The sequence below is a fragment of the Bombus flavifrons genome, chromosome 2 (assembly GCF_040668555.2).
Source record: "Bombus flavifrons isolate JBK064 chromosome 2, iyBomFlav1_principal, whole genome shotgun sequence".
In the NCBI taxonomy this organism is placed as follows: domain Eukaryota; kingdom Metazoa; phylum Arthropoda; class Insecta; order Hymenoptera; family Apidae; genus Bombus; species Bombus flavifrons.
The window spans coordinates 3,405,519-3,425,409 of record NC_138443.1 but is presented as its reverse complement, the minus strand read 5'-3'; the positions used below and the strand labels follow the sequence as shown (position 1 = coordinate 3,425,409).

The 19,891-nt window shown below is 32.8% G+C and overlaps 1 protein-coding gene across 3 annotated transcripts in view; it reads left to right on the top strand.

The window, feature by feature from the left end:
* LOC138187271 (GRAM domain-containing protein 2B) overlaps positions 1–19,087 on the top strand; it is a 79,285-nt gene extending 60,198 nt beyond the window's left edge. For all 3 annotated transcript variants that reach the window (XM_069127884.1, XM_069127878.1, XM_069127894.1), the window contains 5 exons: positions 7,793–7,966; positions 15,153–15,306; positions 16,281–16,801; positions 17,494–17,764; positions 18,255–19,087. In XM_069127884.1, coding sequence (XP_068983985.1) covers positions 7,793–7,966; positions 15,153–15,306; positions 16,281–16,801; positions 17,494–17,764; positions 18,255–18,368 — 1,234 coding nt within the window. In that variant the 3' untranslated portion in view covers positions 18,369–19,087. The remainder of the gene's footprint in view (positions 1–7,792; positions 7,967–15,152; positions 15,307–16,280; positions 16,802–17,493; positions 17,765–18,254) is intronic.
* Positions 19,088–19,891: the final 804 nt, after the last annotated feature.

The window sequence follows — 19,891 nt, the reverse complement described above, 5'->3', positions numbered from 1 at the left end:
CCGATTTTTTAAATATCGTGCTTCATACTTTAGACAATTTTTCATCTTTTTCAACAATTTTTTAAACTAATTCTTCTACTGTGCACTATACGCTATTTTCTGTTCTACTATACACTACAGTTAAACAATTATGCGTTAATAAATAATAATTACATTTTATTATCATGATATTCGTACGTTGAGCTTTCAAGACGCGTTTGATGATGCACTATTTCAGTGAAAAAATATTTTGTAGAATATATTAAAACTATTGCAAGTGCAATCATAATTTTTTATCTCTCAAACACAGTCTTAATTAAAATGTATTTCATGCTTTGTTTACAAGCTACAAAGTAATATTTTTTGTGCTACAAATTGTACTTAGGGCGCAGTCCACGAAATCTAAACTATCAATTCGCATTCTGCGTTAACCTAATCTAAGCCCTGTAGAGTATGTTTGAGGTCAATGAACTACATAGCATTCAACGAAAGCTACCACTGAAACCAGCAGTGAATTCGCATACAGTATCGAACGAATGTTACCGTGGTAATCGATGAACTCAGGTGCCTATGTAGATATATTCGAAAGAGATGTAGTTTTATACAATTTATCTTAGTAGAAGTAAGAAATTTAAATAGCAAGCTAGACATTCGTGTTTCAAGCAATCAGTACTTTATTTTCCGCAAATAATAAATTTCGAAAGTTGAGAGAAATAGAAAAGCACTCTTTTTTTTAAATTTTTTACACGCAATACAAATAAATTAATTAATTTAATCTGTCATAGGTTTCGTTAACGATGCAACTATGAATATTTTTAAATTGAACGATATTTTCGCAATTTTTGAGCGTTTATAACATAGATTAACAAAAGCCTAATAGCATAGATTTCTTATTATGCATTGTTATAATATTAAAAATAGTACGAATTTTATGAGTTTCTTTAATTCAAATACATACATTAATTAAGTGATTTGTGTGCATTTATAAGAAATTTGTAGGTACAACAATAAACAAAATGCAAAAGATATTAAAAACTATGCGAGATATCTAAAATATAATGCTCGTTATAATATTTAGAAAATGTGACTGTGTATAAATATCTGTACTCTAGTGGTTCTACTGTATGCACTTGACGTGTTTAAATATGATTTAACAATTTTCAAGAATTTGTACTCTATTCGTTCTTATCTACTTTAACTAAAGATAGACCGCGTATGTTGTTCATCACTTGCATAGCAACTGCAACGTCTCACTACCGTAGAACAATGAAAATCGTTGAAAATTGAAAACGCTTAATTTTAGACTAAATTGTCTGGGATCGGTTAAGAAAAGTTGATGAGCACGCGATATACTGGGTTTTTAGCGATATTCCTCGCGTAGCGGTCGTTGAACACGAATAACAGTCGTGCAATCGAGCCATCGGATGTACATCTGTGGCGAAAACATGCAAAATGAACAAGCTGGAGGAAACGCACACAATTAGATTTACATAATTACACGTGTGTGCCACCGGTTTGTATCTGATTGACTTGGAAAGTTGAATTTCGAAACCGAGATCCCCATTTATGTCCCTCTTTTTCTATTTATATTTCTCTTTCCACCTGTAATTAAGTGAATCTATTTCAAGCGGACACGTATTCGTGTAACCCTTTTACAGTAGCATGTAATTTATGCCTTTTGCTATTCGTGTTAGGTTTAGTATTTTATACAGTACGACGATATTTTCTTGTATAAATCTGTTCTTCTCGGGAAAATATTTGAAATGAGTATCATTTTCTTTCAACCCCGTCGTTCACTTTGCTTCTTTTCTCTTCATATATTTTCTTCGCGAATTTTTGAACACTGTATTCGAATATACAAAAAGAAAGTCAAATTTAAATATATTGAATATTAATACTCTATAATATTACGCAATAAGTAATAGTAATATAATTTGTATATACAGGGTGGTTGGTAACTGGTGGTACAAGTGGAAAGGGGGTGATTCTATGCGAAAAAAAGAAGTCGAAAATATAGAATAAAAATTAAAAAAAATTTTTTTTTTTTTAATTTTTCCATCGAGACAACGATCTACAGTGAGATCCGTTATAACGTACCGCACGCGTACCGAGCGAGAATTCAAAGTCGATTTTCTCGAAAACAAAGCCTCAAACGAAAAATTTGCATTCTATATTTTCGACTTCTTTTTTCGCATAGAATCACCCCCTTTCCGCTTGTACCACCAGTTACCAACCACCCTGTATAGTAACTAAGAGATCAATATAGGAATAAATCAATGTGTAAGAAATTAGAAATAAGAACTCAATATTCTCTTTGCAATAAGAGATATAAGTCTAAAGTAAAAGTAAAATTAAAAAGATATGTTGAAACTGGACATTTAAAAGCTACATTTTAATAATATGTAGTATTAGGTCATCCCATAAGTTCGTGCCGTTTTTCGAGCGGTTATATATGTTAAGATTGTTTACATACCTTTCAGTTTCATGAAAAAATGTAATCCCCCTCTCGTTGTACAACTTCTTCCCATTTTTCTGGTAGGGCCATTATTCCGTCTCGATAAAAGTTCTCTTGTTTTTCTTTAAAATAATTTTCTAAGCTATTTTTGAGAATGTCAATATTTTCAAATTTTTTACCTACTAAAAAGTGTTGGAATGCTCTGAACAGGTGGTAATCAGATGGGGCAATGTCTGGGGAATATGGGGAATGTAGTAAAATTTCCCAATTAAATTCAGACAATTTTTTTTGTAACGCTTTTCGCGACATGCGGTCTATCGTTGTCGTGATGGAAGATAACGTTGTTCCTATTCACTAAACGTGGTCGTTTTTCAGCTAGTGCTTCCCTTAATTTTTCTAACTGAATGCATTTGACATCTCTTGAGCTGTCAAACTTCGTGATTTTTCAACAAGATCCCGAATTTTATCTTCGTCTGTCTGAGGAGGACGCCCGGAGCGTTCCTCGTCTTCTAAACAGAAATTCCCAGCTCTAAAACGTTGGAACCACTTCCTACAGGTGCGAGATGAAAGCGCATTTTCTCCGTAAACAGCACATATGTTTTTCGTGGCAATTGTTACAGAACTTCCTTTCCGAAATTTATATAACATGAGATGTCGAAAATGGATACGCATTTCACTCATGACTTTTTACTGTTAGAAGTCACTGTGTTCACTATATTACGATCTTATACCCACGAAAATCTGCTCTAGCCTATTCTCGATCAGCTAAGCTCAAGTGCATTGGTCCCTTATCGCCGTATGTTTATAAATCGACACATGAAATGTATACACAAAAGTCGGCACGAACTTATGGGATGACCTAATATATATATATAATATTCATGCCTGATCATAGAAACACGAAAAAAGTAGCAGGCTTAAATAAAAAATTCTGTTTTGTTTCATTTAAACAATTAGAATAGATGTAAGATCAGTATCATATTTCTCATATAAAACATCTCAGCGTGTGAATTAGTAAATACGATAAATTTATGTTACAAACTTCGTCGCTAATTAAATTTTCCTTAAATACAATGAAAATTGCTCGATGGAATACAATTCAACGTGTAATCTTTTATAAAGGTTAGTGGAAGATCGAGCAAGGAACGTCATAAAATATTTAAAACATTTGCATAGGTATAAAAAGACTAGATTTTAATATCGTTTCTTTGGAAAGAATTTTGCATATTAGCATAAATGTCATTTTTCCCCAATCTTGAACGAAGTCATTTATGTGCAGTGAATTAATTAAATAATTGATTCATTTATCTTATCGTTGAAAGCAATACATTTTTGAATTTATAATTTATTATGACCGCGTTATATTTCGTGATAAGCTGTGTTTCTCATCATCTTCTGATAACTTCAGGCGACTACCATATAATTATCAGTCACTCTACTATTACTTTAGCGTTTATGTCCTTCGAGAAGTATTCACAATGATGTACACCTGTCGTGTTTTAATAATGCACAAAGTACGTCATGGCGATAGAAGATTATGTTATTGACATTGCAAAGATATAGTAAAAACATAGAAGTTCTAGGAAGCATTTACGTATGTGTGACATCCACGTGACGTAAGATAATGATTAATGACCGAGTGATCATCAATTTGGTATACGTACGTTCATATTTCTATTGGTGAACTTTATACTACAAGTCTATTCATTCAATGATATTCATGTCTATGGTATCGATCGATTTAATTCCAAGTTAAGTAAATTTCAATCTTTCATAAACTTCAATATCCAAAAAGATATCTTAGTAATCGCATTTATTTCACTCTAATTTCCCGCTATAAATAAAAATTTATAATATCGATATAAAACGTATCTTAAATGTATCCCAAAAAAAAATAAAAAAATAAAAGTTAAGAATTGTAAATTAACGATGAGTTACATATAAGGCTACTTTTTGCATCAAAATTCAAATTAATATCTGTACTGGCAAATGAAAATTCTTTTTAAAAGAATACATATAGTCGAAAAATCGTACGATCGCGATATCGTTTCGTATATAATATTAATAGAAGCTATAATTTACTAGAAACTAGAGCTACTCTATACTGTCCAATGAGTTGAGCCAGAATAAGTAAAGACAACCGGTCTCGTGATAGTGAATTATGATCTGACGGAAGGCTTACTATCATTGCAGAAAATTTGCTCAATTTAGCTTGACAGATATATGATCGTCTCGCTTACGAGATTAATATAAAAAAAAAAAAAAAGGAAGAAAAAAAAGAAAGAAAATTGACAACTTTCTATTTTATATGTACGTCAGAATTGTGAATTGATCCTGATTCAGAATGCAAGACAATCGCGGTATTATTTCTAAATCGATTACCTTATCATTACGCGCTTTTAGGTGGTCTCGTGAAGTTTGTAGGAAGGTATGATAGTGGTATACGATTCACGCTCTCTTTTAAAACATGGTTACGCCTCTTATTGATGCGTGACACGACCGACCTTTTGGAACGGTGCCAGCCATTTCGTACATATGTATTTCCTGCGAAACGGTCAAGTGGCTAATAGAAAAATGTTTCTCCTCTTCCGCGATGAGACAGCTGAGCAACTATAGCGTTTCTTCTGAAACAAATGAGATCAGTTGTTAAATTCAGTTATATTTCGGTTATGAGAAACTCGTTAAAATTTATGCACATTATAAATATTTTGTACATCCAATTTTAGTATTTATTAATGAAACGAAAATAATTTCATAAGAAACTATGAAGCAACTACCGTTCAATATAAATTTTTGTATCGATAGATTAAGGGGCAACGTTGTGTTAACACAACGTATTATTTGTCATTTCTTTTTAGTCAATTTACATCATTAAAATCTAGTGGATTCTTATTATGATCGTAAAAACAAATTCCGAGAATTTGCTCAATATTTTGCTGTTAAATATGCAACATTTTCCATTGAGAAATAAAGATACGTGGAAATATTTTATGTAAAGGAACAAAAATCGAAAGTTTTCGAGTAGTTTTATAATTACTAGACACAGTGTACGATACAGTAGACCAGAAGAAAAATATGTTCCACGTAACTCGGTCTAACTCGTAAACTTCCACCGCAATTACACAGCGTTTAAACAGCTGTTAGTTCAGTTCCAGAACTTTCCGTCTAAACCTTTACTTCCGGTTTCATTGTTCTCTGTTATTTTTCCCATACATACCTACCGCGGAATCAATCAACGCGATACACGTTTGCTATATTACATCCATTACAAGGGTATAGATTCCTCCCACCATGGATTACTAAGTTCTAGGTTATAACGCGTTTATTAACTATTAAAAAGGTCGAAAGGACGTATCGGAGTTACACGTTGGTCTTTCCCAACCCTCTAGTCAGTCTGATTTCCCGGCTGGCCCGTGGTGGACTCGCGCACTCGTTGCTCTTCAGACTCTTCGTCTTCGACTTCCGCTTCCCTTACTTTACCACGATAAAATCATCAAATTAAATTCTTCATTGGCCACAACTAAGAGTCGACAAATCTCCGCGATCATATCGTTGCTTAATTTTCGATTCACAGACGAAATTCGTCGGGAATTTAAAAAATAGGACAATATTCGTTTCTCAGAAGATATGAGTATCTTCTTCATTGCTCGACTGGCCTTCAGCTCCTGGGGAGCAAGATTACGATCCACGGCTCGAGTGATTTTTAAGAAACATCGATACCCGCGTGGTTTCTACTGATTTCAATCGGATTACATTGGATCACATTGAATACATCGAAAGTAACGTTTCCGTAGCTGTAGAAGTTTATCGTCGCTGGTCGATGATATTTTGTCCGACGTTCCTTATTAGCTGATTTCGAATCTAGAAGCATTTAGAAATTAAGAAGTTTCTTTCGGAAATATTAATACTTTGAACATCTTTCGGTTCTTGTTTTGATCCCGGATCTTTGAGCAAATAAATAAGAAACTATTGTGTTTCTTTGATTCGCAGGTGTAGAAACAGCTGCTTCAAAGTTGCGTTAAATTTAACTTCCACTTTGTTACCGTGGTCGGTGCATCGATTAATACTTTCTTTAAAGTATCTTGGTTCTCGTTCATTCGTCGTTTTATTGATACATTTGGTATAAAGTCTTTTCTCAATTGTTGTATCATTGTCGCGTTTAAATCTGCCACGCAACCTATTGTTAACCATTTGAGGAAGGAAAATATACAACGTGGTCATCGAATTTGCTTTCCTTTCTCTCTCTGTTCCGGTTATCACTGGCCGCTTCGTGAAAATCTCTTCGATATATATCCAGATGAACCTCGGTTCGTTACGATTTTTGGGAGAGTTGAAAATCGATATCGATACTGGATTCCCGAACCTGAAGAATTCATCTTACAGAAATAATTGCGCTGTAACTGAGCGGTAGAAAAAGAAGGATTGCACGATGGAGTTCGAAACACGCGCATTGATCGAGCTTTGCTTCTCTTCTGGCCCGATCACTAGAGCTAGGTACGTTGAGAGAATTTCTGCAATGTAAGAAAAAATCTTTCTTTTAATTTTTCCATTAAAAAAAATTTATTTCTATCGTCATTGGATTGTAAATATTTATGTAAAGTCATATTTTTATGGATACAGTTGAAAGAATAGGATGCTGCTTTCAACTTGTCAACCTTTGGCGTAAATATAAAATCGATCAATAGGGAAAAGAAAAACTTACTATACGATCATTGTTTAGAGGTCAAAATGACATTATTGAGGAAAAACGTTATCTGTGCTGGCGTTAACGTTAGATTAACACGTTATGAAATCACTGCGGAAGGTTGTCGATGATCGATGAACTTTCAACTCTTTGCACTCTGAGATTCAGTGGCAGGCGAAATACAATAAAGTACATGCAATTGACGATGAACGTCAGTCTATCGTTTGTAGTCCTCTTTAGTTATTACACTGAGAAACTGAAGTATATATTTTTGAAAGTAATTAAACGTTGTATCTGAAATATAGCTTGTAAGTTTTAATAACATTTGTCTTGAAAGGTAGTTACAGTATTAAATAGTAATATTGTTAGATTTTTTATTTGGAAGAAGATATTTTGAATTTAAGAGAATTAGTTTAATCGTCGAATTAATAAATTAATCGTTATGTAATAAGATATCTTTATTATAATTTTAAAAAATTCATTCTTAGGAAATTAGCGAAAAATATGTCAGGTCAAGAAAGGATATATAAAAACAAGAAGAAATATTAATAAATAATTAAATAATTAACACCCTGCCAATTGACTATTGATCTTTTTCGCAGTGGCTGAATGGAACAGCTTATAAAAATTCTCGACTGAACGAAGCATTGATTGGTTTATCTGTATTTTTCCAGGTCTGCGGGGTCCATAGGAGCACGATCCGCGCCCAGCACGCCTCTTCAAGTAGCTCCTGGTGCGCAACAAGCGGCCCAGCAGTCGAATAGCGGCTCTCAGCTTACAGTAGCCGCTGCCAATAATTCGCAGCCACCAAGGAGCCCGAGCCACGCGGCCTTGAGATGTAACGATAGGTAAGTCCTTGATCTTCAATCAGTTTTTCCTATTCACATCACATATGACAGGGTAGGACAAGGTTATGTAGGTAGCTAAGCTTCACATCTTAACACTTTCACAACAGCTACGACTTGGACTGTCAGAGATCATGATAGTGTTCAAACCGTACAAAAATTATTGCAAAATAAAACAGGTGTTCGCGGATTGTTAAGGTTGTGAAGAAGGAAGCTATGCAAAAATATAAAAAAAATGTAAATTTAAAAGGAAACATAAGAGAATGCCGCAGGGAAGATAAGAAACTTTTATACGGAAAAAATCGTGCACTAGCCAATAACGAAACGAATAACCCCGCCGTGAAAGTGTTAAAATTCATTCTTGACCTTTGCATGGAATAATCAGACATAAAGAGAATCAGCTGTTTGAAAAATCGAACGGTTGAAAGCTTATAATAAAAATGGCACATAAAGAGACCAATTTTGTTATCTTGGAAGTTCATCTAATCATTCGTGATAAAAAGAAATATCTCACGGAGATAATCACACGCGACTTACGCTGCACCTAAATTAAATACCTGTGAGAATATTTATGAATTATTATTTTTTTCATTCTAGCGTTTTACTGGTTTTCTTTCGATTGTGCGAGAGCGTGAATGGAGGAGAAATAAATCAACGACCTGAATATTTTAATTGAGATTAAAATTGATGGGGATTCGACCCTAGATTCTTCATTCATCGAATAACCTATTGAGCCAATTGAGTGTTTCCATTCAATTAATTCTTGACTTGGTAGGATGCTTTTTCGAAAAAGTCGTTAAACTCCTTCCTTTCTTTGACCTTTGATCTTCCAATTATAAAATTTGTTAACCCTTTATCTTAAGCTTAAATATTCCATGCGCTTGTAAATTTTCAGAAAACATACACCAACGATCCAAGTGATTTGTTATTATCAAACAAAGAAAAAATAAAAATTCATAATCCGAATCTATAATTTTTAGTTAGTTTATACGCTCTTCTTCCTACGTGTTCCATTCAATCTTTTTAACCCACATTTATGCGAAGGCAAATGGTTGGCCTTGACGAATGGGGTTAAGACAATTATACCAGCTGACCAATTGTGGACCGTGGTTTGTAATATGCTATTGCATAACGTGGCCAAGTGTAGTTAGTTTATTGGAAACGTTTCTGGAAGTCGTCAAATACAGTTAATCCTACTTCCGCAAATGCGAATCAAAATTTATCGACGATGAATTAGTGCTTTATGTTTATTTAATGCGATATGATCGCGCTATGAATAACATTGATTGTCGTGTATAAAGTGCGATAATCTTTACGGTATATAATCTAAAAACGGCATTCAATTTTTATGTATACTGAATTATCTAATTCGTAATCGATCAAATCAGATATTGGAAACGATACATGGTATACATATATTTTCTGTCAATTTTGGATAGTTGAAACTATTTTATGAGCGTTAAAATCTTTTATTTCTATAGTGAATTAGCTGCCCAAAAACAATTAAACGTAATAATTAAATTACAAAATAATATATATATATATTTTGTCAAAATTTAAAAAATGAAATTCTTTGGATTAAAAGAATAAAAGCATCTTACATACAATAAATGCCAATTGTACATAATCATGTACATAAATGAATGAAGTTGAGATAAGTAACAACGATAGTTCCTGATACTTCTGTCAGTTATGCATTGAATGCAATCAACTTTTACTACATTTCGTACCACGCCGGAAGTAGAACGCTAAAAAGAGTTCTATCTATGAAGAGAAACTAATTGTTTTCGCGATCGTCTAGGCTTAACGTAGATTTCCAGGAATTGTTAGTTCCTCTAGATAACGTATCACGAGATATCGAGACACCTGTTCACATAAGAACGAAGTGTGAAAAGCAATACGTTACTTCTGTCACACCTGCTTGATAACAATTTCGAATGAAATCGGTGCTATAATCGTTCTACGTTTTCGCAAGAAAAAAGTTTCTAGTTTGATAGAACTGCTATAATGTCTGCCTTTAAGCGCAATTCTTTATGGTACTTTTTATTACTTTTCTGCGCTTTTATAATAGCCATTTTTCATCTATAATTCAAAATGGCATATGAACAATATGTAATGGCATGTGAACAATGTACACATATGTATACATATGTATACATATACAACAATTTATTGTAGGAAATAATGCTTTATAGAGATATGATTATGATGAAAGACAATACAAAATTAATATTGAAAATTTATATTGATATTACATATAAATAAGAAGTGTATTAAAATAAATATTAATACAAGATGTGTTAAAATAGTAAATATTAATGAAGCAAATATTTTCATAGGCCACTAAGTGTACTAAAACTTCATAGAACTGACATTATTTGTAAAAAGGGAATATGTAGATTATACTTCTGCCAACTTACTACGTTAATTACCTTGAAGATTCTTAACGTAATGTAAGTGTTAGCGGAATACATACTTATACGATTAAGATATGTAATTAAAAAATCTGATATGGATTAAATATTTTCTTAGAATTCAACCAGTTGTATTTGTTAGTCAGTTAAAAATATTTATTAAGGATCTTCAATAATTATAGTATTTCATATATAGACTCACATAGTTGGTATTAAAATTTGTAAGTATAAATATTTCTTGCTACAAAAAGAAATAGAAGTGTTATTTCTTGTCTTTCATTTTCGTAAATTTAATTTATCCCTTGGTTTTAAATGGATATAATAATACAAAATTAATACAACGAAAAGACAAGCAATATTAGATTTGCAAATTCCTTTGTTAAAAATAAATGAATGATATTTCTGCGCATTTAAGTGTAAAATTGTTCGATATAAAAGAAGGTCAAAGTAAGATATTCAAAAAAGGTAAAAAAGAGAGAACATTATACGTAACTTATTTACTTCTCTGTTTTTAGATTCTCTGTACATTGAAGTTTGTTATAGTGATGATATTCTATCTCGTCACTTGTTTACGTACTTGTAGATCTTACAAAATCTTATTGCATGGCAAATAAATAAAAATAATTATATATACAATGAAATATTCAAGATCCAACATTAATTATCATCGTACGTATTATTTAAATATTAATATTTATTTTACTATTTCATATCATACATCTTATACCTTACTACTCGTACATTTTATAACAATAAAATCACAAAGAATTTGAACAATGGTTATCGAACAATATATGTATATACGAATAATTATATTATTAATATAATATAATATAATATAATATAATATAATATAATGAAAGACACAAGGTTTTAATATTCATTAAGATATGAATGTTGATATAGTTACGGGAAATTTAAATAAAAAAAAAAGTACAAAAATGCCTGTAACAAAATATTCGAAGTAAAATATTAAAGCAGTGTATAAAATAAAATTCCAATGCAATCGTATTTTTTATAAGAAAATAATTGAAAAAATCGTTATTAACATACGTAATTATTCGTTAAAACAATAATGTGTTTCAAAGATAAAAATTGAAGTACTGTAGCAGATTTAATTATGTTCATTAAAGTATGAATTTACATAAAAATCGGTAGTTTACCGTTTATTAGCTACAAGTTCACCGTCGTATTATCTAATTTTCAATCTGTGTATCTTATATTTTGTTGGTAACGAAGACGAACAGCGAGGAGTATTCGTTACATATCATCGGATGATCATCAAGTTATTAATAAGCAACGAGTTATTTTCACGTTTAGAAATATTTTAAGAGACGTCTGTCTATTCCTATCACCACTATTATGTATCATTTCGTGTCATTGGATAGGATAAAAAAATTGTATTTACGCTGAAGTATCCCTCAGAAACATCCGGTGGTTTATCATTAAAAAATGAACTTTAACTCACTGAAATTTTCTTAGTCTACAGTCATGTACGAAGAAGAAAACCAGAGATATTTCGTCACGTATTATCAATATCAAGCTTCTGCTCGATAACACCACGATATATCCTGCATTCGCAAGTCTAATACCGTACGATACGCGACACGTTTGCTAAACGATCGATACACAGCGACCGTGATCGTTGGTCAAATTCTTACGCTGTTTCCTGTGTTCACCATGACGCGAACAAAGAAGAAACTAACGAGAAGCCAAGAAGAAACAAACAAAGATTGAACAAGATACGGAAAACAATTAGAAGAGAAATATAAAATAAACGGCGAAGAAACATAAGTGTAATCAAATGTTGGAAAATGTTTGCACGTGATTCTAGTGGTATTTTAAAAATCCACAGCCGTCGTAGTGTCGTTGGTTCTTTCCTCGAGTCGTTATAAGCTCTGTTTGTAAAAGATCTTTTACATCACGTTCTCTGTTCAAAAATATTTTTTTCTTTGTCGTCGTATTGGAATAAAGGAAGGAATCTTATTCACACGGAATACCGATCGCCGGATATGAACGTCCCTGGATAGCAACGGCTAAAAAGACATAAAATATTCTCTAGCGAATTCAATTACCAGTATCGCATCCCCGATCGTCTTCGATCGTCGCTCGACCTTAATTTACATTAAGCCAACTGGTAGCGGGACGCAATTAACGATCGAAATAATTCCTTGGAGCGGTTGCGCTGACGAATTAATGCCAGTTCCGTAGAAGGTGGCTAACAGTTCGTTTCATCGAATTGTCAATCGTATGGTGTATCGCATAAACTGGAACACTTTCAAAGAGAAAGATCGTTTCGGTTGCTAACAGATTTGCAGAGTCTTGGTTTTTTCTTTTTCTAAGATACAGTTCATCTGTCAGATCTGTCACCATGGTTTTTCGATCGGATTCCAAGTCTGATATATTCGAATGTGACGTCTGGAGCAATGATATTTGGAGCCCGAAGATTCGGAAAAGAAGGTGCGACTATATAATAATCACATATAATAATCAAATCGGTTGTGGATGTTCACGCATCTATGGGGAACTTAGGTACAAGGTATCTCAGAAATCATAGTACAATTGGCAAGGGGCGATTCTATGTGAAAAAAGAGCTCGGAAATGTAGAACAAAATTTGAGAGTCTTAAGGCTTTCACAGCCTGGATTATTATTCTTATTCATACTGTTACGCTTAGAGCAAAAGAAGGCAACTCTTTTTCCTCTGGACACGGCTCTTTTCTGCAAGACTCAAACAGTGTTAGACAAAGCAATGTTAAACGTATTGGTATTAGTGTAATAATAGTGCGAATAGAACAAAATTGGTTGATGCCTCGTATTCGAGGAAATCGAATTGAGAAATTTGTTAGCCGGAACTTGGCTAATTTCAGACGGGGCAGGAGTGAGTAATTGACATAATAATAACAATAAGTCGAAAATGCAGAATAGGGTTTTTTCGTATGACGTTTCATTTTGTAAAAAAATTCGGAAATTCGTCAAATAGATGTATAGCGTGCTCTAACGCTTTACAGAACAGTTTCAAACCTTATTTTCTCGAAAAACCAGCTTTTTTTTTACTTATTCTGGTATGTAGAATAATTTCTTGCTAATCGTTTACCTAATGAAGCGTCGTGTGAAAAAATGTTAGTCTGTGTTTAAAGTTTCTTTTTTCACGTACGAGTCATCCTCTTGTTAGCTGTGCTACAATTAGGAGGACGCTGTGTATAAAAATGTACAAAATGCACGTAATATGCGAAAATGCACAAAATATCAGGCGCAAGACAAATCTCTATTCGAATTCCACTTCTCTAGTCGAGCTTGTAGAAATATGGATCTGTTGTAACATCTGCAGTATTATAATGATATAAAATAAGAACGATCGATCATGGTGACGCTATGGATGACGAATTGCATAGGAATCGACGTCATTGAGAAAGTTTGTTTCTTTAATTCTCGAGATGAGAGATTTCAGTTTGTGGATTCGAGCGTGATTTATTTTTCATTTCCATTAATTCTATTTGAGTTTTGGCATGTTGTTATGACATGTTGTATATAATACGTAATAGGGTGGTCTAGAATTATAGGCGGGAATGTAAGTGGTAAGTGAAGCTTATGGAACAAAATAGAGATATTCTAAATATTAAAAAAATAGGATTCTGTTACAACGAAATGTTTATACTTTGGAAATTCTTTATTAATTTTTATAATTCTCTGAAGTTTCAGTTTTTCTCTGTGAATTACATCAGATTTGTACATTTAAAATTCATGAATTCACATTCAGTCATTTTCAGAAGTCTTTATATATATATTTATATACGTAAATAAGTCTTTTAATATTTCATATCGGATCAATATCGAACATTTTTGACGTGACATTTAAAAATTTACATTTCCTACGATATAATATATTTTTATTTAAAAAACAAAGAAACTAATCGACAAAAAATACCAAAAAGTTCCCATTTCTTTGTAAAAGAAAAAGATTAGAACGCATTGGAGTTTACCTACAAACTTCCGTGAAAAATCTTAAATTTCTTAACTTTTTGATAACAATGAAAAATATTAAATTTGAATTTATATATTATAAGACTCTTAACTTAATTGAAGATTACCGAAACATAGATAATTGTTGCTCGAAAGCTAAATTATGATTATAGTTGTAGTGCTCAACGGTAGTGTTTTGAACTTAAATGCGTAATAATCAATATAATATATTAACAATAATTAAACACATGTTTTTACATCATTGATCTTTGTGTTGCACGCAAAAAGATCATAAAAACAGACTGTAGACTTTAAGCTCTTATGTAGCTCTTATGTAGGTAACACCGCTGAAGTAGAGTGTACGTTCAAGTACTAAGTTCCCACTTAGATATTATTCCTTTAGTTCTATATGCAAAACTATAAAATTACATATAAAAATCTTCAATTTAATTATGAGTTACTGATGTAAACGCAAAAAGTAGATAAAATACTACTCTAACGTTTCGGTATCAAATTTTAGGTGTACTTATCATTTCACGTGTTAATCAAATATATCGTCCATAAATCACTGATCTGTTTATCATACTACATCAAGACTGTACTTTTCGCTATCTAGAAGATTTTAAGATCTAGAAGATGTAGAAAATTCAGTTTTTTATTAGGATCGAAGATAACTGATTATTCATATCTTTCAGAAAAGAATTACGATCTGTTTATTCTTATTTATGAACATTTACTTTATGGTGTCCACACTGATTTGTTAGATTAATTAATTTATTCTGTAATTAACAAATTTCTATCTCTTTGTTTTCAGTACTCTTTCCAAACCGCTCAGTAGAAGTACACCATCAATGGCAGCTGGTGGTGTTGTGCAGACTCCAGGGAAGGTTAGTAGATCTTCGTCCACATCGTCGCCAACGACTACCAGCAGCGCGAGACAGAAGAAATTCCACAGGCATTTCTCTCAGGTAATTCATAAGAGTTTCGCTCATTCTCATTGATGTCTCACATACACGACGCTACTTTCTTGAACTAGAACACCGTTGAACGATGTGAAATTTACGATACTATTTTCTATCTATCGATCTTACGTGGATGTTGTTTACTTTGGTTTATTGTTTGCTATAAATCGACAAGGATAATCTCTCTGGATCGCAACTAAGATCTTATCGCTTTATCGATAATAAATTTATACTTTAATTTTCTTCAAGTATGTAAAAGAAATAAAAATTTTCGCGTTAATTATCAAACTAATGATAAATACAGCGATAAATCCCACTTGTTTTTCATGTTTCATGCTTTGAATTGTCATTATAAAATGATTTCTATTTCATAAACTTCATATTAATAACGAATAATAATAGATTTATTTTATATAAATCTTAATGAAATAATCTCGTGAGAAGAATACGCGAGATTGGGATTAACTATTTGGGTCAAAACTCATAATTGGCGATGAGAATCACATTTTTACTTAGTTTCTTTTCCAATCGACATATTCTGGTCTTCTTTTAAGAAAACTTGATAAATTGTTTCTCGATACGATTCCGGACGTAACATATTCGTTGCTTATTATATAAATCATGCTATTATATTATTTGATATAAAAGCTGAAAAGTCTTGAAGGGTTTCGTAGTTATGAGACGTAGTGTAAGACGCGTAGCCATTTTCATGCCTTACACTCAATATAAAACTTGACCCAGATAGGTAATCCATTTCGAAATTCCACGCCTGTCGATCGATCTACATCTATCAGCAACTATACTCCAACAAGACGAATCAGTGAGGGTAAACAAAACGTAAATGCTGAGACTATAGCTATTTGGTGCCAACTAGTGACATTCGTGTATCACCATAATAGCGTTTTGTTTACCTTTCCTGACTCTTCTCGTTGGGTAGAGTATATATAGAAAACCTAATCTCGATCTACTATTTGATTCAGGTTGCTGCGGACGAACGGGTATTAAACTACTACAGTTGCGCGCTGGTAGGCGACATCTTGCTGCAAGGACACCTGTACATTACACCAAATTATTTCGCGTTCTATAGTAACGTGTTCGGCTATGTAACGAAGCTTTTGATACCTACAGTTTCCGTGTTAAAAATCAGTAAAGAGAAGACAGCACGGATCATTCCAAACGCTGTGGCAATCGCCACCGAAGAGGAGAGGCACGTCTTCTGTTCTCTTCTATCCAGAGACTCGACCTTCAAGTTGATGAAACAGGTTTGGGACGCTGCGCTGGAACCACAACCGTCACCAACGATTCTACCGTTGACCACAGAGCAGAAGCTCCTCACCCCAAACGCGTTGGTTGTCGATGATTCCGAGGTGAATCCGGAGGAAGATGATTCTAGCATGTCTGAAAGTGGGACAGACTTGAATTCTAGACCGCCGACCATCTGCACCGACACCGATGCTGTCCCATTGAAAATTGTCAGGCCTAGTTTGCCACCACCTGCAAAGTAAATAAATGTTCTAGAAATATTCTCGTCATCTTCTTGTCTGCAGTCAGTTAGAATACCGTTTATATAATAGCTCATGAAAGTATGCAAATCCTTGTGGAAACTTTTTATGAATATATTATGTGTGTAATACGAAGTATTTTGAAGTAGCGTTAACATCGTAATAAGATACCACGATCATGTTTATATTGGTAAAGCTTGAAACGAATCTGAAAATGTATACAGCATTCACAAGGTATTTATTGCAAACGTAAATGCAAACGCAAAGTATTTCAACAATCATTAATCAATCCATAATATTGATAAACTACAATGTTTAGTCGGCTCATCTTTAGAACTATTTATATGTCTGAAAAAAAAGCACCACTTATATGTATAAGTTACATACTAATTTTTGACTGAATACACGTATATTGTATGTACGAATCACTTGGAACTTACATATACATTTTTAGCCTGGTTTCAAATTTTACCAATATAACCATGACCGTATTGTTTTTATTACGTTCATCTTTTATTTTTTATTGTTAAATTTCATAAATCGTTCTAAGTAAACTGCTACCTGAATCATATGTTAAATATATTCTATCTTATAAACAATTATTAATCAAGATGCAGCTATCAGAAACTGTTTAATTATTCTCATAAGTCTTTTAATAATTACCTGCTAATTAATTTTTGTATCTGTTTAGGGTGGAACCATCACCGGTGCCGATACTTCCAGCAACGTCCAACAACTCCAACGCTGTTTTATCCTTGTTCACGGATAGATTGAGAACTAGCACAGTGATCACCATACTGATAGTAGTCCTAGCAGCTCTATATATGTCGGCGGCTTTGATGATGATTCGCATCGACAGGTTACATACGGCGTATCTCAACCATCCGTTTGTTTCGCCGGAACGTTTCACTCAGGATCGTCTTTTGCATTACCTTAATACAAACATTGAACAAATAGTAAAGGTACGATTACTTCACTATAGAAAAATGGATGAAGTTATCCCATAAGCAGATTGTCGATATATTTTTATGAATATAACTAAAATACTGAAATTTATAGTGGTTTTCGAAAGTATTTGAACACCAACCACAGGAAAATTTTATTTCATGTATATACTTGTTATGTAAAATAGCTTGAAATTTCATTAACTTTATAATGTCTGTCACTATTATTTTGATAAAATATTAATATTACGGGCGAAAATATTTTTAAAGGGAAATTTTTTTTAAAAACTGAATTGTAGGAAAGAACACATATTTAGCTTTAAAATTAAATTTACTAAGGCTATTTGTCTATGTATCTATCTTCCCTGTAACTTTGACTTATCGTGTTCTTCCCCTGTAGTACCCATTCATTATAATTATCTAATGAAATTATATCTTATTCATTATAATTATCTAATGTAATTATCTAATGAAAAAATAGAACTGTAATAAATATTCATTATTTTAGGTACGACAGAGTCTACAGATGTTGTCGCAGCAGTTCGTGTCGATGAGCCAAAATGGAGAAACCGAGCCGAGCGTGTCCGGTGGCATGTTGGAACCGGAAGACGCTCCGAGTTAGCCCCCGACGAAGCTAAATAATTTAATGCAACCAAATAATATGAGTCCCCGTCGCCTCGCTAGCGTTTGAAGCGTCTCGTATTAATACGTTGCTGTCTTCGTAATCGGCGTCGATTTATTATCGGCGTGCGAAAACGATCTCGATTCGATCAATTAATTAACGGTGTCGCTTTGACGGTCCTTAATAGGCAATTATTATCGTTAGACTATCTAGATTTACCCGGACAGGTTTCAAAGATAATAGGTTATTTAAAGTAAAAGAACAAAACAGACAAAAAGAAAGTAAATTATACACTGAAAATTTTTCAAACGCAGGGATCGCGACGATAGTAACGATCCTTCTACACTTAGATTGGAGAGCATGCGTAACTCGATTTTTAATTTTCAGTCACGCTTGCAGAATTTAAATAAAATGCTTAAAGGCTGTAACAAACGAAGTAAATATAAAAAAGAAAAAATATAAGGAGCGTCGTATGTACGATATACGTGTACGAGTGTGCGCTAGACAATTATATGTGTGACAAGATGATGCGAAATGAATTGATGATTATGGAGTAGAAGAAAAAAAGAAATATTTGAACGCGCAACGCGAGCGAAGGGATTTTTGTTTTTGAAAACTAGTCACGTATTTATATATGCCCCACATACAACAAGAGTATAATGAACAAAAAAATGGAATATATATAGATATAAATATTATAAAGAAGCTATATATATATATGTATAAATGTATATATATGTATATATGATATGTATATATACATATATATGTGTATATATACATATATATGTATATATGATATGTATATATATATATATATATATATATATATATATATATATATATGCACACACACATACATAGAATAATGCATATTTCGCGATTACTTGTTGATATTGTATATCTGAGATAGTTGAGGCACTACCTTTTTAATCGATACAACTGGCAAAGAATTACAATATAGAATTAACAAAGTGGTTATGCATTTCTGTCGTACCGAAAGCAAGAATAATGTATTGTATCGCTACAAGAAATACCAAGAACGAAAAAGTTTCTTAAGAGATGAACTTGTGCTGCAGTGTTCTGATCGTTCGCAATACACGCTATTTCGTCATCGAACATCGAATACTGCGCCTTTTAGACAAAAACAGTTAAAATGAAAAAAAAAAGAAAATAAATGAGATACTGCATTTCCCACGCACACTGGTGTTCCTACGAAAAAAAAATTTTTCCGGTCGTTTATTCGAGATGATAACGAAAGGGTAGTTTTCTTCGTTTCTCTGTCTTTTTTTATCTTTTTCGTTTGCTTTTCTTTTACTTGGCTCCTTCGAGACGATTCTTGGTATGTGAAAGTGCTCGCGAAATATTCTATTCACTTATGAACATATTTCAATATCGTTGCACATGTTCTTCTATGTGTATGTAAAATAATACGAAGAAACGTTCGAACAAAGTGTTGTTATAATTGCGGTTAAAATATGGGATACGAGAAACGGGAGATTTGACTGTGATAGTAGGATCGA